General features: G+C 34.1%; 1 protein-coding gene across 1 annotated transcript in view; it reads left to right on the forward strand.

Annotated features, from left to right (window-relative positions):
- Positions 1 to 17462, forward strand: part of AGBL4 (ATP/GTP binding protein like 4) — a 1221291-nt gene that overhangs the window by 948778 nt on the left and 255051 nt on the right. The window contains exon 8 of the mRNA XM_032217563.1: positions 9477 to 9591. Within this exon, the coding sequence (XP_032073454.1) occupies positions 9477 to 9591 (115 nt within the window). The remainder of the gene's footprint in view (positions 1 to 9476; positions 9592 to 17462) is intronic.

Here is a 17462-nt window from a genome sequence, read left to right on the forward strand (position 1 = left end):
TAAATTATATTTATACTTGTCTATAACAAATCCTGTCTGAACCTAGGCAAATGCATTTTAAAACTTCATAGAGAAAACTTTTCTTTCTTTCTTTCTTTCTTTCTTTCTTTCTTTCTTTCTTCCTTCCTTCCTTCCTTCCTTCCTTCCTTCCTTCCTTCCTTCTTTCCTTTCTTTCTTTCTTTCTTTTTCTTCTCTCTCTTCTCTTTTTCTTTTCTTTTCTTTTCCTTTCCTTTCTTCTTTTCCAAGTTCACTATATGTATGAGGTGGGTTGGGCTGAGAGAGAGTGTAATTGGCCGGAAAGTTACCCAGCCAGTTTTCATGCTTAAGGCAGAAGTAGAATTTACAGTCTTTTGGTTCCTAGCTCGGTACCTTAACAATTAGTCCAAATTGGCACTTATTTTCTTTTCTCAACTCTCATTAGCTTATTCTAATTTTGATCTAAGTTTAAATTCTGTATGTTACACTGACATCTTTGATGTGTGCATTTTTTTTATTCAATCCAAAGGAGGACCCTTCAATATATATATTTGTATACAGCAGGGGTGTCAAACTCAAGGCCCGGGGGCGGATCTGGCCTGCAGGGTGCTTAGATCTGGCCTACAGGGCTACCCTGGAAACAGCAAAGGACCGGCCCGTGTTGCCTCTGCCAATGAAAACAGAGCTTGGGAGGGCCTCCTGTGACCCTCCCAGGCTCCATTTTTGCTGGCAGAGGGTTTCAGGAGGCCATCACAGCCAAAAATGGAGCTCAGGAGGACTGCGAGCAGCCCCTGTGAGGTGTGTTTTCCCTGGCAGAGGATTGCAGCAAGCCATTGCAGCTGAAAACGGAGCCAGGGAGCCCGTTTTCGCTGACAGAGTGCTCATGCCATCACAAGTGCCCCCGATATGAGTGATGTCAAGCTGGCCATGCCCACTCTGGCCATGCTCACCCCAGCCCCCTGAAGTTAAACACAACCCTGCTGCGGCACTCAATGAAATTGAGTTTGATATTCCTGGTATACAGAGATGAGAAGGGAAAACAGTTGTGTATAGAGAGTTTTTACACGTCAGTGTGACACTGGCCATAGATCTTTACTTGGCTGAAGTAGAATGTTAGGGTTTGTCCCATGCATTTGGATACTAACATTTGTGATTGAAGCAGCTCTCTTACTCTTGTTCTGTGCCAAGGTTGGCCCAGTATCAGAAAGTCTATATCCAGAACTATATTCTATTCTGAGGCTCTGGTTGAACACATGTCCTTCCTTCCTTCCTTCCTTCCTTCCTTCCTTCCTTCCTTCCTTCCTTCCTTCCTTCCTTCCTTCCTTCCTTCCTTCTCTCCCTCAAATAGATTATTCATATTGAATCAACTGGTTCATTCTGTTTAACCCAGGGCAGAGGAATAATGGTAACATAATTATTTTCTTTAATAGCATACTAATTGGAAGCCAATTAATCTGTGAAAGAGAAATATATTGCAACAAGTAATTCTATTTCCAGAAGTCACTCTCAGAAGTAACATTATACTGGTCTTGTTTTCTTACAATCCCACGACATGGTCCAATGCCTATATAGTATCATAAGTCAACTAGTGGACAAATTAAGCAATTATTAGCCACTAATAACATCAACTGGCATCATTAGTCTTCCTGTTTATCAGCAACTGTTATTTTAATACAAGGATCAAGTAAAAAATTATGGCAACTGTTTTATCACGCTATCTGCCTTTAGGCAAATTATATTAATTGGACTTGGCTTCCACCAAATATTTAACCTAGATCTAAATTAAATACAAGATATGTTTCTTGCTGATTGCAGAAGATATAAATTTTAGTTTGCACTGATTTCTGACCATAAACAATAATTTTCTCTAGTTTTTACACATACAAAAATATCCATATTGTATATCTTACTGGTTGGTAGGTCGACAGAAAAACATTAAAATAATTCTACTGATTGGCTGATTTTATGTGAAGTATGTACGTAAAATATAGATTTTTAGGTAGTCATCTATCTTGGTTTAGACTTGATAATTGACTGTTGATGTTTGTTGCAAGCATTTTAAGATGGCATCTTCAGGAAAAGCTGTTGCATGGCCTGTTTTTCTTTTTAGAAAATCATTATCATCAACATTTCTATTTCTCCCAATTCTTACAATTGATTTCCTTTTTACTTTGGAATATTTTATCCTATAGCTTTTGGCTCTTGGTTGCACAGTTTATATGCATTAGGTGCTGTATTAACTTAACCCCACTGATTTCAGTGGATATATTAGTATATCAATATAGTTCTAATTGAGGTCAATATTTTATATATAAATATTGAATAATAATGTATTTCAAAATGGCTTACAATTAGGCTGGACTAATATCATTTTGGATGATACACAATAGATTATCAAGCTAGTCCTTTTTTTAAATTACTCAGCATAGCAAGAAAAAAAGAATATTCTTTGCCTTCCCAAATTATAACTGTGGAAACAAATAAGGGAAAATCATATAGGATATGAACTCTAAGCATGTGCAGATAATTCAAAATCCATCATATCCAATTTATTGCCTATTCTGGTGCATCAGTTTTTTAGTGAAGCGGTTTTTCTTATTCTTTGTTTGAATGTTAGGGTTCTATTTAAAAACAAAACGATAGATCTGGTGAGTTTGAAGTCTGCCTATACTAATTATGAGGCTGTTGTAAAAGAAAGGCTTTTCCGAGAATTCTATTTTTTGTTCTGAGAAACAGCCATAAACATTGTTATTAGCAAAACAGGAAAGTTAGAAAAACATCTGTAAAATGCAGTAAAAATAATATGAGAGCGTATGAGAATCAGTTTGGCATAGTGGTTAAGACACCAGATTAGAAACTAGGACACTGTGAGTTCTAGTTCTGCCTTCTAGGCCTACCATCAGCAGTGATCTTGGGCCAGTTACTTTCTCTTAGTCCTAGAAGGAGATGTAGGAAGTTAGCACCAACCCCTCTCTTAGAAGAATGAAATATTTTAGGAAATATTAAAAAGGCAGAATATTTCCCCTAAAAGAGAAATTGAACTCTTAAGACATAAACCCAGAGCTTCAGCTCCCTGCCACCACCAGCAGATATTTTGGTGCCAACCTATCTACAAGAAAAAGGCTGGATCAGCATATCTACAACACAAAAGACAATACATGATAGGATTAGCCCTCTACCCATCTAGCAACAGAGCTCAGCGCGCACCTGGGGAGATTACATCACCAGCAAGATTCAATCAAGCTTGGGACTCAAGACACTACAAAGTTACCCTTGCATGGCCCCATGGGAGTCTGATGACCTATGCTGATCTAGGTGCTGATTACTGGTGGAGAGATGCTGGAATCTTTTTGTTCTCTTTTGAGCTGTTGATTGCCTCTTTTGCATAGTCTATAGATGTTGTTAATGTCTCTGTGTATATTGATGGCTGATTTGTCAGAATGCAAGGTCTCTAGAAATTCCCTGGCACTTTTGGACTTGGCCTGATCTAAGATCGTCACATTTTCCCAATTGAAACTATGCTTAAATCTGTCTATATCTTGTGAAATTAAAGAATTTTTGTCATGTCTTCTGACTGCCAATTGGTGTTCATGGATGTATTCTTTCTATGTGTGTTGTCAAAAAATAAAAAATAAAAACCATCTTGTTGAGTCTCACATGAGTTGTGTTAAGTAATAGGTCAAATTCAGTCATGGTTTGTTGAGTTAGCACAGTATTATGTAAGTTATTATTTACAAACCACTGCCCGATGTCACATGATGCTGAGCTAAAATTAAAGAAACCAGGTCCTGAGGCAGCAAGCCCACAAAGGTTGTTATGGAGTTTAGTCTATTCCTGCCACACCAGTAGCTCATTTTGTGCTCATTATGCCCACATTTGTCAGCTTTGCAAGAGTGAGGCTTTCAATCTTTTCTCACCAACATGTGCTATATTTCTGCCAAAGGATCTTTGAATATGCTATCATACAATCCAGACTAATTTAGCTCCGACTGCTGTCTGTTTATATATATATATATATATATATATATATATATATATATATATGTATATATGTATATATGTATATATGTATATATGTATATATGTATATATGTATATATGTATATATGTATATATGTATATATGTATATATGTATATATGTATATATGTATATATGTATATATGTATATATGTATATATGTATATATGTATATATGTATATATGTATATATGTATATATGTATATATGTATATATGTATATATGTATACATGTATACATGTATACATGTATACATGTATACATGTATACATGTATACATGTATACATGTATACATGCATACATGCATATATGCATATATGCATATATGCATATATGCATATATGCATATATGTATATATGTATATATGTGTGTGTGTGTGTGTGTGTGTGTGTGTGTGTGTGTGTGTATGTATATGTATATGTATATGTATATGTATAAAGTTACAACCCCCAGTATGCCCAAATATGGGAGGAAGTTCACTACTTCCATTCTCTGTCCATCGGCTCGTCACTAGAGACCATCCAGACAGAAACCCAATATTTTTACTGTTCCCTTTGTTACAATTGAATTTGTGCTGAGAAATAAATAAAGGGAGACTAGTATAGATCTATTTCAAGCTATTTAGCTCTCATCAGCTAGCCATACCCTTACTGGGATTCGAACCTGTGCTGTATTGCATCTTAGGCAGAGGTGTTAACCATTAAGCCACAGAGTTCGACTCTTTATCAGCTAAGCCAGGGTGATAGGTATCTATTTAAAGTTACAACCCCCGGTATGCCCAAATATGCTCAACTTCCTCCCATATTTGGGTTTCTGTCTGGATGGTCTCTTGTGACAAGCCGATGGATAGAGAATGGAAGTAGTGAACTTCCTCCCATATTTGGGCATACCGGGGGTTGTAACTTTAAATAGATACCTATCACCCTGGCTCGGAATTCAACCTGTGCTGTATTGCATCTTAGGCAGATGTGTTAACCACTATATATATAGTAGATTATATAGTAGATTATATAAATAAATATAAATATAAATAATATAAATATAAATAATATAAATATAAATAATATAAATATAAATATAAATATAAATATAAATATAAATATAAATATAAATAATATAAATATAAATATAAATATAAATATAAATATAAATATAAATATAAATATAAATATAAATATAAATATAAATATAAATAATATAAATATAAATATAAATATAAATATAAATATAAATATAAATATAAATATAAATATAAATATAAATAATATAAATATAAATAATATAAATATAAATATAAATATAAATATAAATATAAATATAAATATAAATATAAATATAAATATAAATATAAATATAAATATAAATATAAATATAAATATAAATATAAATATAAATATAAATATAAATATAAATATAAATATAAATATAAATATAAATAAATATAAATATAAATATAAATATAAATATAAATATAAATATAAATTATATATATATGTGTGTGTGTGTGTGTGTGTTTTATTTGTGCTGATAAATAAATAAAGGGAGACTAGTTGAATTATTCCATCTGAAACATGAGGTGAAAAACCTATTGAGTGAAGCAACAAAGAACAAAGTGTTTTAAGTTTTGCAAAGCAAGAAAACTTCAGAAGTCCAGCAATTTCTCTATCAAACCTGACAACTTTAAATGTGTGTCTATACATGTATATATATGTAAATGCCAAAATAAATGCTAATATGTGTCTTGGAATTTTCAAGCACCATTTACTAAAATGCTTGATAGCATAGCATAGAACACATTTTCTGGGAAGTTTTTATTGTAGAAGAGTTTCAGTTCAGGGCTAATGTATGAAGGTAATTCGATATCCAACTATGAGTTGAAAAAAGTATTGGTGTGTGCATGAAAAACTGTAAGTACTTCTAGTCATGAACAAATTTAATCTGCTTTTAGTTTGATAAGCTAATACAGATGGTCCTCAAGTTACAACTGGTCATTTAGTGACCATTCAAAGTTAGGACGGACACCCTTCCCCAAAATTTACAGGCCAATTCTGAAGTTCTGAGCTCTAGTCTCCCTTTATTTATTTATCAGCACAAATAAAAAAACAACACAAATATAACAAAGGCAACAGTAAAAATATTGGGTTTCTGTCGTGATGGTCTCTTGTGACGAGCCGATTGACAGATGATGGAAGCAGTTAGCTTCCTCCCATAATTGGGGCTTACCAGGGGTTGTAAAAATCTTATATATATATAAGATATATACATATATACATATATACATATATACATATATACATATATACATATATACATATATACATATATACATATATACATATATACATATATACATATATACATATATACATATATACATATATACATATATACATATATACATATATACATATATACATATATACATATATACATATATACATATATACATATATACATATATACATATATATATACATACATACATACATACATACATACATACATACATACATACATACATACATACATTAGATTGGTGCTGATTGGTGCTGGTTATGTGTCCATTGTTGTTTTGTGTTGTAATGGCCTGGGTGGTGGGTGGGGCTCGTTTGTTGACTAGGGCTGGTTTCCATATGTCTGGTAGGCGGGAAGTATCATCATATTTATTCATGTTGTGGGGATGTTTCTCTATTTTGATAGCTTCCATAGTTATTCTCTTGTTGAAGTGTTCAGAGATTAATTTGGTTCCTTCAAAATTAATTTCATGTGCTGTAGCTTTAAGGTGCTGGAAAAGGGAGGAAGTTTTTTCTTTTTTTCCTACTGCATTCTTGTGTTCTGCGATGCCCTGCAACATACATAGGACAAACGAACAGGAGAATAAATGCACACATCACAGAAATAGTCCAGGTAGCATCTATGAGATTACATCATTGTATTGACTCATGAAATTTCTGATATAAATTTGGCAAAAAGTAAGCTGCAGCCTGCACATGGGAGAGAGAAGAGTTAGTTGCCTTGATCCAAGGCAGGATTATCCAAAAATCTAATACCTTTCTCTTTTTCAAAATGTGTTGAAGGGTCCAATAAGCACAAACTATTATTGATGAATTAGGTTAAAATTTAAATTATAAGAAGTGTATTTTATATTTCTTAGCAGCTGGACTCACTGATTCTCCAAAACTGGGTATTCCAATTCTTCATTCCAAAATTCAGCTATTTAGATATATAATAGCTTTCATTTTAGTTTTTAATCATTGCTACATAGCTGTATCCTTGTAGACTTCTAGGTGCAAGTCAAAGTCCTGGCTGGTGTCTTTAAAGCCTGTCACTGTGATTTCAGTTCATCTCTCCAAATCTGGCAGGTTGTGCATGTTATGGGTGCCCTCAGTAAGACAATGTCACATGGTGGGATGTAATCAATGTAACTGCTTAATGAAACAGCTTCCCTCCTAAGATTTGCAGGACTCTAACCATAGTGTTCCTTCAGAAGACCCTAGATCTAGCTTGGGTCTGTCAAGATCATCTTCTTTATTCTCTACTGATAACCATATAAATGGGATAAACCAACAAACAACAAATCTTATAGTATTCAATTGTTGGGTTCTATTCAAGTGAATATCTAGGGAGATTCTCAGTCATCCAAGTTATGGTTGTCTCAAAGATACTTTTTTCAAGAGGCAATTGGACTTTCTGGTTTTTTCTTTTCTTTGAATACTCTGGTTTCTCTTCAGATCGTATAAATCTTTCACCTTTTTCTTTTCTTTGAAGTGAAATGTCTTCAAAGAAAAAACAGAAAGTCCAGTTGCCTCTTGAAAAAAAGCATCTTTGGGATTTTCAAGTGAATACACACCTCTTTTGGATTTTAAAATTACAGGTACTTTGGATGCTGCTAAAGTTTCCAGCCATAATGTTTAATTAGTATATGTTTTATTTGTATATACTGCCAAGGGAATACTGTGAGTTAATCATATACAACTTCTCCAAGTCTTTAAAGCAAGTATTTTTTTTTTAAAAAACCTGATTAAAAGTGTTGATCCCTTGCTTAGCTTAAGTATTGCACCAAAATGACCTTCCTGTTATTTTCAAATTTGATTCCATTACATAAATTTCTCATGTGATTCAGGATCAAAACATCAACACATAACTGCTTATCTATTAATAATCAAATGTGCCTGGCAGCTTTCAAGACAGGAAATGCAGAAAAACTTGCCAAGATTTCAAAGGTGTTACACACACTTCATCTAAAAATTGGCCCCAGGAAGAGAATATTCATAGAAACTCTCATTCCAAAATAATATACTCTAGATGTCAAAATAAAAGCCAAATATTAGGGTTGAAAATGTAGTAAAGTTCAGTATTATGTAGTCAGTTAGGCCAATAATATTTAAGGAGATTTACTTCATGATAAAAAAAATTCTTATTAATTTAGAAATTTGAATAAAATAAATATAGGAATCCCTCTTAAAATATATATTAATCTTGTACTATGTATTTTGATAACATTAATCTTACCCCAAATTTTAATGGAAATTGTATTTACTAAATTTGTCTGTACATTTAGATTCAGGTTTTATGATACATTTCTTGAATATGTTTTATAAAATATATTTTATAAAGTCTGTACAAATTTCTTACAGTAATTTACCAATACAGCAGATCCTAAAGGCATCACAGTAGACTTTTTCCAGATAATAGCAAAACCATATTGCTCCAATACAAATTAGTAATGACATTACATAATCATCAAGAAGAATCATAAAATTAGCAGCAGAAAAGAAAAAAATTATATTTAGCGCTACTACATCGATATTTTGAGGCTGTCTAATAGAAGGCACCACTGCTTCAATAATCAAGTTGAAGATTAAAGGAGCAACTTTGGGCAACTTTGCTGGGTCCTGTGATATGATACAACCTGATAGGTTGAGAGATAAATCCACCCATAATAATACATCTTGTTACCTCTTTGACATGGAGAACTTAATTGGTGAAGAACTTAACTTCACCAATTAATACTTACTTTGCATAAGTGGTAAGAAATGAACTGTTAAAGTGTATGGAAAATATGTTTTATATTTAATTGGTATAAACATTGGGCAGGCATAACCTTTTTGATCAATTTGCGGTATTGAATCAGTTTGACAGATCAGTTCATGGAACTGAATGTTTCCAAGTGGATTCAGACACTATGTATATGCACCTGGACTTTAATGGTCTGGATCAATCTAAATCCAATCAGGTTGAATTCGGAAATGTAGCCTAAATTGATTCAGGCATCTGAATTAAAAGAGATTTTCTGAAACCATTCAGATGTTTGAATTGAATTAGACCCAATTTGCACATCTTTGATAAAAATAACTGAAAATTGTCATTTTGATTTTATGATATCTAGTAAACTATTACAATGTAATTCAATATAATTAGAAAAACATGCATTATTTTTATGTTTATTAAGAAAAATTAATATACTTTTCCCCCTAGGTATCATTGATTTTCTTGTGAGCCCACATCCAATTGCCAAAGTACTACGGGATCATTTGGTCTTCAAAATCGCTCCTATGCTTAATCCAGATGGAGTTTATCTTGGCAATTACAGGTATGAGTATGCAGTATAGGATGACTGATATACTTGGGTTAGTTAACTTCTAGGGCCAGAAAACAGGAAAAGAGAATTTTAAAAGACTGAGATAAGAAAATACCTGATCAAGTCGATAAAGCTAACCAATTAAGTCATGTTTACATATTTTGAATATAAGACTTTTTAGTTCACCTAATCATCATTACACTTAAAGTACTTTAAAACTTAGTCATGATTTCTTCACATTATGCTCATCATCTACAGATCTTAAACAACTTCAGCTATGAGAGTCTAGATATTTCAGAGAACATCTTCAGCCAATCAGTGTTTAATCCAAGCAAGGCAGCAGCTGAGTAAAGAAAATTTCAGTTACGCAGTACAGCTAGTCCTCGACTTACGATCACAATTAAGCCTAAAATTTCTGTTGTTAAGTGAGACATATGTTAACTGAGTTTAACCTCATTTTCAAACCTTTCTTGCCACAGTTGTTAATAACTGTGTCAACCTTCTAGTTGACGAACCCAGCCAAAATAAGCACAGCCGAAACGATCCAATCTCTTAATGCAAAACTTTATTGAGTACATCATTTCAGCACAGATGAGGGCAAAACCAGATCTAAGTAATTCCCGCACAAATTAATAATTAAAGTATAGATTCTCCCTCCCCCATTAGATTAGGTCATGTTGTTCAATTGAGTCTCATTGTATTGTTATGAGAAAAAGTCTGACAAACACCTGCCGTAGTGCCCTTGGTTCTCACAGCTGTCTTCTTGATGTTTAGAGTCTACATTCCATTTCCCCTTTCCCTCCCCCCTGGTTCTTTGGCAAGCTGAGAAGTGATATTGGTTGCAACAGCAAAAGTGCACTTTGAACTTTGACACACTGCAGTTGTTAAGTTAGTAACATAGTTATGAAATGAATCTGGTTTCCCCATTGATTTTGCTTGTCTAAAATTTGCAAAAGATTTTGATCACATGATCATTGTATTGCTACAAAGGGTATAAGTGTGGAAAATGGTCATGTCACTTTTTTTAGTGCTGTTGTAACTTTGAACAGTCACTAAATGAATTGTTGTAAATTGAGAACTACTTATAGTTACCCTTCCTGAAATGCTTACAAACACAGAATGAAATTGTGAGAATGCAAATTTCAACTGCCTCTAAAATCAGGTAGAAAAGTTACAAATCAAATTCCCAAAGATGGGGGAGATTTGGAAAATTGTGTCATATCAATACTAATCTGTAATAATATAATGTGATCAATGAATTGAATGATGTCAATAGGTTGGGGAAAAAATAAGTATTAGAAAATGTTTTTCCAATTTTTCTACCGTGTGTTTTTTCCTTATTCTAGCTAGTCATCCTTTACTCAGTTTTGATTTTTTTCTTAATTTAGTCAAAATGACATTCTATATATTTCCTTATTTACCTTCCTATAAGAGTGAAATAGCTGCTACTAAAAAGTTCAGTTATTTTGGGCATGATTAAACATGTGTCTTCATTATTTGATACCATGTGACTCAGATTACTGAAAGCTTGATAATTCGGCTGAAGATTTTCATCAACAACTTTTCTGTGATCGTATAGTCAGATATAAATTCTCTCTGTGTTACTTGATCTGCCACTGTTTATTTTACATCTATGTGTCCAATTAACATTGCATGGTTAAGTTAAAGTGAATGAATACACTAACCAAAATGTAAAATCTAGAAACTCTTGTGAAGCGCTGAGCTTTTGAAAGACGGCAAATGAAAATTTGAAAATTTTCAATGTCATAACATCTTCTGCTTGAATGTGGAGATAAGACTGGCCTCTTCCTTGATATTCTTTCAAAACGGTTTTGCCAGAGGGCCAAAGAACATTGGAGTAATATAAATCACATCAAAGGGTTTTTATGACTGTTATTGGTGTGTGTGTGTGTGTGTGTGTGTGTGTGTGCGCGCGCGTTTATGAAGATTAATGTATTTTGTATTTGCAGTTTTATTTCTGTAAGCCATCTGGGCTCACCATGAGTGAGTTGGATGACTATATAAATTTTCTTAATACTTTTCTCCAGTTTAGTAGCAGATCACTGAGGAAGCTTGTTTGAGAATACAATGGAAGGTCTATTTTGAAGTCATTCAGATCACACTTATTACATCAAAACTAACACCTAGGCTAGAAACTTCTGTACAATTTACCTGTAAATGTGAAAGGAACATTATTTGTTTCAGTCATAGACTCTCATTTTGAAATGACATGAGGTTTATATATAAGTGTAAGGTTTTGAAGAAGAGGTGAGATTGACGTTCAGCTAATTGGTCAGTATCTTATTTATGATCTTTACATATTCAAATGTCTCGGAGATGGGTCTATTATTCGAATAGAATAGAAATAATGAAAAATAATGTATCAATATTTGTAAAGGTAGAGAAGCAATTTTCTTTCCTACATGCAATTCCCATGTTCTTTAGACCTCTTGCTATCTCTCTGTCCTTTGCTTTTTATTCAGGATTATATTAATTTTTAGGGAACTGCAAAAAAATTAGGGAAACATATATGGTCCATTGTCATCAATGACTTTGGGGAGGCTAAGTATTGCAGAAAGAATCACTTAATCATTGGACCAATAAGGTAAAGGTTCTCTTCACACATATGTGCTAGTTGTTCCTGATTCTAGGGGCTGGTGCTCATCTCCATTTCATAGCTAAAGCGCCAGTGCTGTCTGAAGAGATCTCCGTGGTTATGTGGCCAGCATGACTAAATGTCGAAGCCGCATGGAACGCTGTTACCTTCCCACCAAAGATGGTTCCTATTTTTCTTGCATTTTTACATGCTTTTGAACAGCTAGGTTGGCAGAAGCTGGGACAAGTAATGGGAGCTCACTCCATTTCGCGGTGCTAGGGATTCAAACTGCTGAACTGCTGACCTTTCTGATCAACAAGTTCAACGATTTAGCCACTGAGCCACTGTGTCCCTCTATTGAACCAACAGCACCCCATAATTTTGGCTTTTTAATCAGATGCTGGAAGTTTTGCCATTCTGAACTAAACGGACTGCTAATGAGAAAGTATTAGTTTGCTTTCTACCTTATCATGTACACAAATGTAATTAATAACTTAAAATGAATATAATATATCACACTGCCTATTATTGCAAGAGGGATATTACAATCTTGATAATGTGAGAATGCCATGGCTATTAAATAATTCACAGCAAGTTTTCATTGTTGAATGTGATGATGATGATGATGATGATGAAGATGATGAAGATGATGAAGAAGAAGAAGAAGAAGAAGAAGAAGAAGAAGAAGAAGAAGAAGAAGAAGAAGAAGATTTTAAAATCAGTTATCAGCAGGTGACAGCATCTGCTGACTTTGTCTTGGCTTAGAAGCCCTACAACCCTGAGTGCAATTCATACTGGATGGGAGATGACCTGAGAATTCCAGGGCTGTAGACTAGGTTGAGAAACTGAAAATATCCCAGAAAAAGAAAATGATAAAACACCTTCATCCACCTTACTAGGAAAACTGCAATGAAGTCTCAAGCATCAGGTGTCACTTTTATTCTGCTTGAAAGTCAAAGTTGGTAAGCTGAAATTTAGAACTCAGAGAGGATGGTGTTTCAGCATGATTTCAATTCATAGTTCCATTTTTTCTACATTTGTCATTTTTGTGTGTGAGAAATATCCTCACTAAATTACATGGCAACATCATAACTAAGCCAGTTATACCATTTCCAGCAGTTATGGAGTTCATAGGAACATCATTTACTATGTCATTCATGGCAAATTTGAATTCTATTCTTACACTTAATGGGCATCACTGTGCTATGAAATTATTACTTTGGGGAGGTTCTTGGGAGTGCTAATTCTTGAATAAAAGCTGAATTCTATCAATTCTATGTCCATTTCTCTGGCTGGTTTTGAGTGTATTGCATAGGGAGAGTTTTATAATACATAAGAAAAAATAAACTGGTTCAGTGCAAATGCACAATATGCATTTGAACATAATAACAATAATGAGCATGAATACTTAGTGTTTTACTCAAAATTGCTTCATGCAAAATACTCAAAGAAATGGAGCAAAAAGCATAATATTTTATAAGGATTTGTCATTGATAGAAGTCCTGTGAGATAATCTGTTATTATTAAAATGTTAGGATGGTTGTTTATGGCAATGAAATACAATTTTTGTTTTTTTCCCAAAAAATTATTGATGAATAGTTCTGATATTTTTGTGGCATTTGCTAAAACTGGATAATGATAAATGACATGCCTGCACTGATGATAAAAGGCTGACTCTGTTGGACACCCAAAGAATGAAAGCTGACCATTCAAGAAACAACCAATTACAATATAATACATGATAGTAATTTGCAATACATTGGGATCAGGGCTCAAAAAGACAAAAAATAGAATTTAATTTGAGACCATTGGAAGCTGTGTGCATGGTTCAGGCCTGAACCCTTGAAAGGAAAGTGCAATCTATGATTTGCAATGGACCACATATGATTATGAAAATAGGCTTAAACTGATCCGACTGATAAAATAGGCTTCTATCAGCGAAATACCAAAATAACATCTTTCCCTAATCTTTTGTGACTGCTACACTTCAAGGAAGAAAGTTGTTTTCTTCAGACTTTCAATATTTCCTGGCAGTTTAGCATTAATACCTTCTGGATATTTTGTGATACCTCCAGCAGCAATAGATAAGACAGAGAAACACAACAACGTACTCTTGATTTAAAAGCTGGCACATCCTGGGGCCAGGGTTGAACTTCCTTTATCCCAAGCTTGCTCTAAACATGTCACCATGTAGCTGAAAAAGTGACATCTGTTCCTGCAGGCAAGATGCCTGTAATGGTGCCATCTTCAGCTTAGATTAGTTCCAATTTGTCATTTTCACCTTGCAGAGATGAGAGACCCCCAGATGGCATGGAAGGTAATATGCTTCTTAATAGTGGCAGATCTCTGCTGAAGCGCCCTACTGTGACAAGACAGTAGCAAAAAAAAAAAAAGTGCTTTTATTCCTTCTGAAAGTTTTTACAATCAGAATCAACAGTTAGCAGATTCTGCTCTGTTCCGCACTCTTTCATTATTGCTTTCACTTATTTGCTGTGACAGTGAGACACACTGGGAAAGTAAAATATATATGTTAATTATAGCACATAGGCTTGTCACATCTCAAGCCTGAAACTTCTTAAGAATGTTTGCTGGTAGGCAAAGTTCTGTATCTGTATATCTCAATATCTTAACATGGCATTTAGAACTAAGGGAGACTGGGGGGGAAAAGTGCTCAGCAGTTTATTTCTAACCGCCAAAACCATGGAGCCTAACTTTTCTAAGAGTCTTTTTCATCCACTTAATTATAGACAGAGGTTGTCCAATAACCATATTAGAACGGAATAAATGGGAAGGAAGTCTCTGAGGTGGGAAGCAATTAGATGCAGAAAAATAGTAGAGAGGATGAAGGCAAGAAAATGGAGCAAAAGGCATTTGATTTTGTATGGATTTCCCAGGAATCACAGAGTTGAAAGAGGTCATTTAGACAATTAAGTTACATTAACTGCTCGGCACAGGAATTCAAATCAAAGCATCCCTGACAAGGGTTTTTCTTGAAGGTAAAAAAGGGAAGCCTGCCATCCCTCCAGGTAATGTATGCCTCTGTCAAAGTGCTCTGCTAAACTATTTTTCTAACATCAACCAGAATTTGCTTTCCTATTATTTAAGTCTGTTATTCCATATCCAGCATTCAGAGAGAGGTAATGCATTGATCGTAGCTTTCTTCTCTTGGGAAAATCTCTAGGGGTTTGAAGAAAGAATATTCTTTCTCAGCAGTTACTAGACAAACCTTTTGTCCTGGAACTGGTGTGAGGTGAATTCCCTGTGTGCTGAAATAATGTCATTGGGAGAGACTTATAAATGAGCAATAGGTTTATATGACCTCAGTGTATGTGGGGACAGGAAACTTCCTTTTCAAGGAAAGTGACAAATCTGGGCAGTGGGGAAGTACAAAGTATTCCTTTGCATACCTCATTTCTCTTGCTAAAGTAAAGAAGGGACATTTGTTTGTTTATTTATTTCTTGCTGTTATTATTATTACAAATAACATATCAAATACACCTTTCTCCTCTTATTTTCCCCACAACAACAACCCTGTGAGGTGAGTTGGGCTGAGAGAGAAAGTGATTGGCCCAAGGTCACCAACTGGCTTTCATGGCTAAGGTGGGACTTGAATTCATGATTTCTTGCTTTCTAGTCTGCGGACTTAACCACAATTGCTTACGAACTCTCTCCATTAGAAAAATGAAAATGCATTTTAACTTCTCTGTTCCTAACTAAATCTGGTTGATTTCATTCATACACTACTGTACGTACAGATGTGGCTGCAAACAAGCGAAAAAAAGGAATTCGTAACTCAGTTATCTGATCATTTTGCATCTTAGTTTTGTCTTTTCAGTGTTAGCTATCCATCCTACTTTTGAGTACAACATTCCAGTTATCCAATTTTAAATCACATTTGTTTTAAGCTTGGTCTAGTTTATTTTTTTCTTCCTAGGTTAAAAACATCCATTTTTCCCAGGGCAGTAAGCATGGAAACAGTATCAGCCTAGTCTGGGAAATAAGTTACAAATAAAAATGTAAAACCTTGGTACACAAGTCAGTAGGCTATGTTGCTCAAAGACTTTTTTCCTCTAAAGGCTGCTTCACAAAGGAGAATAATAATGCCCTCTGTGTCCAACCTGAAACCTTCAGCAAAAAGGAAAAAGAAGAAGAAAACAGAGACAGCCCAATCTTTTCCTAGCTAGAAGTGAATTTGCTATTGGGTAGTAAGCCTACTAGACAGAGATAACTGAAATAATAAATAATAATTCAAAATCCTCTTGTTTGGGTGTGGAAATAATATAATCGTTAGGTGAGGAATTTGCAAGAGGTAAAACCTTTTGTGGAGCCTTGAGTCTTTCTTTTCTTTCTGAGTCACTATTCCCCTTTTATCTGTTCTTTACATGCTCTTGGGAGAATGTGCTTTCTCCTTCTTTACATTCTGGTAGAGACAGTGAATACTGATGAGCAAATGCCCTGCTAGGAGGTTGCTCCAGGCAGTCATTTGCTAGACTTATTCTTAGGAAGTACTCAATGTGCCCAATTAGTTGGAGAGAAACGATGGAGAACCGATGTTAATAAATTCAACTTCATACTGTAGAAGAAAAGTGCCTCTGTGTTTAACTCTGTTCTGTGGAGTTGCATCCAATTTTAATTTTTGTTTTCATTGAAATTTAGAGGCTGTGATTTTGGAGTGATAATTTGGTTTCATTTTTATGTTCAAATGTAATTGCATAGGAAATTTGACAGGTGACAATAGCAAAACTAAAAAGGTTGTAGCTAGAAGTTTGAAAGTGCATTATAGGCATAGATATTCCATCTTCTCTTTTCTGCTACTATACCCTTGATAAGTCACATTTCAGTTGCTGCATTGACTTTAAAATTAATGAATGATAGCTATAAACCAAATCCCTATTTTTCTCCTTTTCTTTTTCTACACATCAAAACTCTATCATTTCCCTTTTAGTCAATACTTTAATATAATAGTTGGCACTTGGATGTATCGTAAGATAAAAACATGAGGAGTAGGACATTCACTATCTGGGCAACAAACAATCATGAATTTTCTAACCATAGTCTATGTTCAGAAAGCCGGGACAACATACATTGAAGGATTGCCAACCTTCAGAGAGCTCTATAGACTTACAAACATGAGCATCTCAGTTCTTAAATCATCTTAGTATCTGCAAATAATCAAAACAAAAACAAAACAAAAAAAAAATATTGATATACTGCTTATTTGATATACAATAAGAAGGTGGATAAGACTTTTAAAAGTCATATATTAAGGAATGCTTTATTGCGTGTC

The sequence above is a fragment of the Thamnophis elegans genome, chromosome 5, assembly GCF_009769535.1.
Source record: "Thamnophis elegans isolate rThaEle1 chromosome 5, rThaEle1.pri, whole genome shotgun sequence".
In the NCBI taxonomy this organism is placed as follows: Eukaryota; Metazoa; Chordata; class Lepidosauria; order Squamata; family Colubridae; genus Thamnophis; species Thamnophis elegans.